Source organism: Austrofundulus limnaeus, unplaced genomic scaffold, assembly GCF_001266775.1.
Source record: "Austrofundulus limnaeus strain Quisiro unplaced genomic scaffold, Austrofundulus_limnaeus-1.0 Scaffold8, whole genome shotgun sequence".
Taxonomy (NCBI): Eukaryota; Metazoa; Chordata; class Actinopteri; order Cyprinodontiformes; family Rivulidae; genus Austrofundulus; species Austrofundulus limnaeus.
The window spans coordinates 4571082-4578834 of NW_013952410.1; the positions used below are offsets into that span (position 1 = coordinate 4571082).

General features: G+C 38.0%; 1 protein-coding gene across 1 annotated transcript in view; it reads right to left on the reverse strand.

Annotated features, from left to right (window-relative positions):
• Positions 1-6244, reverse strand: part of lhx4 (LIM homeobox 4) — a gene marked incomplete at its 5' end in the record, with an annotated part of 13414 nt that extends 7170 nt beyond the window's left edge. Inside the window, 4 exon segments of the mRNA XM_014000786.1 lie at positions 1171-1342; positions 3355-3509; positions 4007-4209; positions 6073-6244. Coding sequence (XP_013856240.1) covers positions 1171-1342; positions 3355-3509; positions 4007-4209; positions 6073-6244 — 702 coding nt within the window.
• Between the last annotated feature and the right edge of the window lie 1509 nt (positions 6245-7753).

Below are 7753 nucleotides of genomic sequence, written 5' to 3' on the forward strand. Positions count from 1 at the left end.
GTGTGTGTGTGTGTGTGTGTGTGTGTGTGTGTGTGTGTGTGTGTGTTAGAGATACACAACCAGCTGAAACAGGCAGCCTATAACATTACAATCATTACGGCCTTTAGAAAAATGCAAAAATTACCTCCCAGTAAGTCATGTTTCACATTCTAACAGCTCACATTTACTCAATATTTTTACCTTTAGTACTTAAGTACATTTTATATCAAAAATTTACTTTTAATACTTAAATAACGTCAGATACTTTAAAACTTTTACTTGTGTAATATTCCTAGAGGAGACTTTTAATTTTGTGGTAAGATACTAGTTTTACTCAAGTATCACTTTGCAGTTTATCCAAGACTGCTGATCCTATTGCTAACTATTAATTAAAAAAAATATTACCAGACTACCTCTTTTCCTGGAATTTTTTCCCAAAACATTGAAATCCTGAAATAATTCATGTCCTTCAACCTGAAATTTTTGATTCATAAAAGCAGCACAGAGTTGAAAAAAAGATGCATTTGAGTGAAATCAAAGCTATCAAAAATAAAGTTCTGCTTCTCATTTCTCTTGTTTACGAGCCACATGTTTTCAACAATGCAGGGTCTCCACAGCCCTGCCTCAAATCTACACCTGCAACTCTGTGTGCAATTACTGCAGCACAAAATATTTGTTTTCATCTCCAATCGATCCCCTGTGCGACTTCAGTACAACAACAAAGCCCCAGAGCGCTTTCTCTCTAATTGACTAAAAGCCTCACATGCTTTATAGAGTTTCTGTCACCATGTTTTCATTTCTCATAAAAATGGCCTTTTTTTGAAAAGTGGCTCAGAGACTTTTTACAACCATCCAAAATGGGAATTGCAAATATTTAATAAGAAAAGGAGGTCTAAAATTGCCATTTGCATCCCAGCGATGCATATTTGTTCATTTCCAATAAGCTTCACCGCACAGATAAACAGAGGCTTCAACAGTTCTGGAGAAAATGTGGACTCAGAATGCAAGCTTGGGTTTGCATGAGAGACGAAACAAAGAAAGCAGCAAAACAAACAACAAAGAAGTGCATTCAGTCTCTGTAATTCTCCTGTCATTTAGCAGCTTGAAGGTTAATCCTTTTAACACAACACCTTGTCTGATCGTTCCCTTCCAGGTGCGTCTCTGTTAGACAAATGGATTGATTTAAATTACCTCTGAAGCTCAGTTCGCTGTCGCTAAGTCCTGCGTCGTCGGCTGAGCTCTCCTTCTCCACTTTGGTTCCTCCCCGGCTGCGTTTGACACTTTTATAAAACTGGGTCCAGCGGTGCCGACCCGCATCTTTCTTCAAACGCTTCTCCTTGGCTCGCCGGTTCTGAAACCAAACCTGAAGCAAAGCATAATCTTTATTCAAATTTATTATTTAGCATTTTTGTTTACATTACAGACTTGCTGCAACAAATACAAAATATCACAAAAAAAAAACATTTTGTCTTTCAAATTTAATAATCAGATGCTTTAGGGTGTTTTTATATGTGTATTAATTCAGCAGGTTATTATCATAATAAATGATAATATACAGTATGTGGTTTAGTGTTAAATATTTCAGTAATATCTTCTAACATAAAAATATATATTTTCATTGTAAATGTTAAGCAATGTCATAAAAAGGTTCAATTCAAACATAAAATTGAGTGTGCGTAAATTGTGTTTTCATTTGTAATTTTTGATAAATCACTTATTTTGTTTCTGACAAAAGGATAAATTAAAAACAGTTTCATTAAATGTGCTGCCAATGACTTCTGACAAAAAATCACATCTTTAAAATAGGGTTTCAATAAATTCAATTTTTTTTCACTGTCTAAAACGCTGGCATGTAGCTTTGACAGACTGATGAAAGAGAAATAAGAAGCTAAAAGCAACAACTAAAACATCTCAATTCAAAATAATCCAAAACCTTTAATATAAATAAAGAGATTCCAGATTATTTTAAATGATACAGCCTTATCAACATGAATTTAACCTGAGATTTTTCAAATTAAGAATAAGACAGGTCCTCTCTAATCCAGCGTTTACATGTTAGTGGAGCAGCAGGCTTCCATTTGAGCAGAATTAGCCTCCTGGCAGGTTGTGAATGCAATTAAGTTCTTTTTAGCAGGACAGAGAGCAAACGAAGTAGGCCACACACCGAACAAGGCTCTTACAGGAGCAATGTTACATTATTGTAAGAAAAAATATCAGAGCAGAATCTCTGAATGAAGGCCTTCTAGCTTCGATCACACAGAGGCAACACTGTCGAGGAGTTTTGCGAGTCTGGCTTTAGTGTTACGAGCAGATTGAAAATATTTTGCTTTGAAACTTTTGCCCACGCATTATCTGAAATCAAGAACCCCGAGTCTGAATTTCATATAGACTTCAACAGAGTGACAGGGTTACAAATGTTAAGAACCTCTATAAGGAGACGAGTCCGACATGAGAACATGTAAGACACCACTCCTTTTATTGAGGGGAGAGATGGTGACTCTTTAAAATCAAAAGGGTTCAGGAAAAAAATGAATTCTGGAGAAAAGGTAGGGAGATGATGTGAAGCTTGAAGGGATCTAACGAAAATGTTCTTTAAGGAATTTATTTTCTGATGAAAAGAAGCAAAAATAGAATCAACATACAAAGCTTTTTTTTAAATAACCAAAGTAGCTCATTTGCAAAAATATGTTAAAACGGACGTATACAAAAATCTATTTTTTTAGCCGTTAAATACATTTTGTTGTGTAGCCTACTCTGAGCCTGTAGGAGTGCAGAAAAGTTGAATTTAGTCTCTCCTAGGGCTGGAAAGATATTGTTTGGATTATATTTTTCAACCTGTTCAATTTTCTCTATTTTTGATGATGTTTTACATTTCAACAGAACTTCTAAATAAGGTCTGGACTTACCAACTACAATTTGATAGTCTTCATTCTCCTCAGGCTCTGGCTCCAACATGTAAGGCTGGATGGACAAGTCTTCTATTGTTGACATATTTTAATTAATTTGTAAATAAAAAGTTTCTGTGCCGCTATATAGTCGTAAACCCTTCTATCAAATTGGAATGGACCGGTCTGAAGTGGGGTGGGGCTTGAAGTGCCTTGTTTGGATTTAAAGAGACAGCCTCAAAATGAGTTGAGCTGAGACAGATGAAAGAGGGGCTTGTGGAGTTGCAATAAGGAGGAATTCAGACCAAAGCATTGCAGGTCCACTTCATATGGACCCCAACTGATGATTTAAATGTGAAAAAGAAGGATTTAAAAGCATGATATGTCTCCTTTAAGATATAAGGAAAATACAATTCCCTACAAGCAGAGCCTTCGTTAATTTCTAACAGTTAAGTAGAAACAGAAATCATTCAAAACTAAAACTGTCTACCTGCACGACTCTCATGTCCAGCCCCGTCTCTGAGGACAGCTGCTCTCGGACGTGGCGTGCCGGCTTCGGCGAGTTCTTGTAGGCACTTTTTAGGGTCTCCAGCTGCTTAGCGGTGATGGTGGTCCTCGGTCGCTTGGTCCCCGCCTCCGAGTCATCTGGAAAAAAAGAAGAAAAAAAAACACCACGACAAATGTGAGTGGCATCTCCACAGCCTGTGGCCCGTGCAACCTTCTCGTGACGAGTGTTTGTGTGTTAAATGAAGTGAACGGCCACGCGTGGCAGTGTATTATTGTCCTTGTGCATCTGTCCCGCTCCCACAGCAGAGGACATAAATCTACTCAGTGCCAGAGGAGAGGAGTTATTGGAGCCGCACCATATAAGAGCACTGGTTCACTTTACATAATCAATCAGAGATGCATGGAAATCTCCGAGGAGAGGGAGGGACAGAGCGCGCGCACACACACACCCAGATGACAAACACCAACGATCCACAGTCACAAGTTATTTCACTGCGCTGAGGAGTGCATACAGCTTGATCTATCATGCTCCTCTGCAATTCTGATGCAGCCCATTCAAGTCGGGCGTGGGGGGGCTTTCAGCAGAATATCACACATGAGGCTGCAGGTTCTGTGAACACACTCTGAGCGCTTACCATTCTGTTTGGCCGTCTCATAATCCACCTTGCACACCAGCCTGCCGTCCTCCATGAGGTAAAACTCGTCCCCGGTGGCCAGCTGCCTGCTGCACATGATGCAGGCGAAGCAGTGCAGGTGATACACAAAGTCCTGCGCCTTTCGCACCACCTGCGTCGGAGGGATGCCCTGTTGGCATGACGCACACTTTGTTCCAAAGCGCCTGAAGAAAAAAACAGGATGGGGCATTATTAATGAGCAGACTGTTTTTTTTTCTTTAAATGCATATAAGTGTCTGAATTATTAGAAGCTCCAGCTGTCGAGGAGCTGGAGGAGGAGGGGAAAAAAATCCACAATGAAGGGCATTTCTTTTAACAATAGATGTCCAAGCAGTTTGATTGATGGACGGGATCGATGTAATGTATGAGCTGTGCATGTTTGCATGCTTATGTGTTTGCATGATGAAATATGGAGAGCTAAAGAGGAGGAGGAAGAGGAGGAGGAAGGCTGCACAGTAAACACACCCTGAGGAGAACCAATAAAACACTGACTCAGGAGAAGCTTTAAATCACACCATGGAAAAATATAAACCAGCATATCTCCAATAAAAATCTCCCACTCTGTTTTTTTTTCCTTTTTCCTTTCCACGTTAAAAAAACAGTTTCAACTTGCCCCCCGCTGGCCCCACAGACACACACGTGCCTGGGGTCAGCTAACACACTTTAGACTTCCGGAGCTCCTCAGGTCTCGTTCGAGCTTTGAAGCATTAAAACCTTTCAAGCGTGATTTAGTAAAAAGCTCAGGATCTGCTGATCCTGTTTTGGATGAAAGTCAAACTCAATTTTCTTCAGTAATGCTTCTAAAATCCAATCATTAAAAAAATAATAAAAAATGGTGAGAAGACAGAGGAAATAAAAGGATTTTGCATTCGAAGCTTTAAGTGAGATATGGAAAAGGGAGAAATTTTTCCTACTTCATGGGTGACTAATGTGGTGAAATATGTGCAAATTACACAAGATAAATAAGTATATAAACACAATCAAAATGCAATTTAGGCAGCTGTTTACCAGATGTGTTTTGTTTCAACACTTCTTTAGGTTGCCCGCCATCATTTTTGGCCAAAGTTAAAAAATATCAGCGATATTGTAGCCATTTTGCTGAAACCTATCAAGGTATTCATAATCAGAGGCAGTATTTACTCCGGTATGTTAGCGCTCAGAGCATGTGGGGGGATAACTCTGAGCTACCATATCAAGCTTTAGCTATATTTTTATGTTATAACTATTTTTTTTGGCCAAGGTCTAATTAATGAGTTTTAGAGGCACTAATCCATCCTTTATTCATGAGATATTTTGCTAACCGACAGAATATTGGCAAAAGATATCACACACTCAAATTATTCTCAGCTACTACCACCCTGAATTTCGGATCATCTGTAAAATTAGCTAAATTTAGGTCCTTTTTCTGTTTTCTAAAGTCAGTTGGCTGCAGCAGCCGTTTGAGCTTATAAATAAAAGTAAGGATATTTGTAGATTATTTCTTTGTTGTAATAATCCTTGGCAATAAATCTGTTGTAAAATCTATTAATTTCACTTTTAAAATGGTGCCACATTTGTAAGGAACATGCGTCTGTGGGATGAGCAACAGAGCTGAGTGTGGGTTGCGCACATGAAAATTTTGTCAAATTTTCTCTTTGAAAAGGCTTATTTTGTTGCTGCTATTGGCTCTTTTTTGAGTTTCTGGCAGGTGCTGCCAGTCACTTATTGCCAAGAAACATTTACAACAAAGAAATAATCTACCAAAGATGAACTTTTTGTACTAATGTGCACCCAAAGATAATCTTTTTTTAAAAAATCATTAAAATCTGCGCAGTGGTTCATGAGATATTTTTGCTAACAGACACACAATCACAGGATTGACTTTACATTGTATAACAGATTTAATTTAAACAATTTCTATTCAAGGTTGCATTTTTTGAAAGTAAAAAAAATGCAGATTATGAGTAAATATTATGAGAAATAGGCGAGAAATAATAAGAACAAAGAACAGTTTAGATGATGGGAACAGAAAAGGAGAGGACACTGACTTGAAGAAGTCCTCCTTGCAGTAGACGCTGCCCGCCCGGGAGAAGCATTTGTCGGCCAGCGGAGTGTGACAGTCCGCGCACTTCAGGCACTTGGAGTGCCAGTGTCGGTCCAACACCTTCAGGATGAACTTATCCAGGATGTGCTGACTGCAGCCCGCACACTGAGGGATCTCTGCAACAAACACACATTCACGTCGGATTTCAAACACAGACAAACTGATTCTTGTGCGTCAAAATGAATAAAACCTGCAGGTTTTACATAATTTGCTTTATTCTATTCGTTGCAAAATTCAACTGAAAATGGATGATTAATAGAAGCTCTTGTTTTCATTTTTTCGGCAGCAAAACCGTCTTTTTATAGCATTAAAAGAAATGTGTTTTCTTGTATTTATAGCACTCTGACATGAAAAGCCGCGTTCTGTCTCTGTCCAAGGTGCTGGTCTCAGAGCTGCTCGCCTTCAGTGCAATAAAATAATCTTTTTTTTTTTTTGACGACATATCGATTTTTCCCCCTCCTCCGTCTTAATTTCGTTTGCCTGTTCCATCTCCAGCTTAATTAATCCCTTAATGATTTTATGGAAAGCATGGTGACAAGCAACCGATCGGGAGGTGAGGCGGCTGCTCGAGAAAAACCAAGGTCAAGGCGAGGCTGGAGCTGATTTTACAGCAAAAAAAAAAACAAAAAGAATAATAATAAAAAAAAGCAGCAGAAAGCGTGAACACTCAGATAAAACCTACCTATTCACTAATATTCATCAGGAAAAAAACAGCTCATACTGTTTATCCACGACTTGTATTTTTTTATTTTTATACCACGTGCGTTTATTTATTTTTTTACAGTTTATGCCTCCATGAAATAACCTATCTGCAAATTTTGTAAATGATATTATGATTTATGAATAAAGCATTTAATAGAAGCTGTTTTTTTAAATAATCCTACTAAAACCGCCCTTTAATCCTATTGTTGGACATAACCTCTGCAGTGAAGATGTGACTTTCCTCTTTATTTCATTTTTATTTTGTATTTTAATTTATCTTAAAGAAAAACCCTCGAACTTACGTGCATGTTGCAACTATTTCAAATTGAAACTAAAATATAAAATGACTGCACAAAAACATCATAAATTTTATGTATATATATCTTTTTATGTAAACAGAAGTTTTGATGTTTAACATTTATTTCTGCAAATTAAACGCGCGTTTGGATCTAAAATGAAAAAAAAAAGATCAGGATCAGAGAAAAAAAAGGTTAGAAATTGTGTCATTTCTGAAATAAGCGGAGACACCTGAAGCAAAGTGGGAACGATGGAGCTCAGCTGACAGAAAAGGTGCTGAAAGCAAAGACAGCACGAGTCTTGGCACTTCCTGTTCGCACGTGTCTGGCAGCCTCTCGTGCTGCCGGTGATCAAATGATTTGTGTTTAAATAAAGGTGAACATCCTGATGTTTAAAGCTCGGATATGAACTGATATGTTAAAGGCTTTCTGTTGTTTTTCTTCCTAAAATAAAAAAAAAAAAAAACAATAATAATCCAGGTTTTAATCCAGGCTGGATCCTGGCTCTGCAGGGTGCTGAGTGGCAGGATCTTTATCCAATCTTTTAATCTGTCTCTACAATTAAAGAGCATAAGCCGACCACATATATAGGTAAATGTGATGATTTTTTTTAGATGGGTTGTAAAA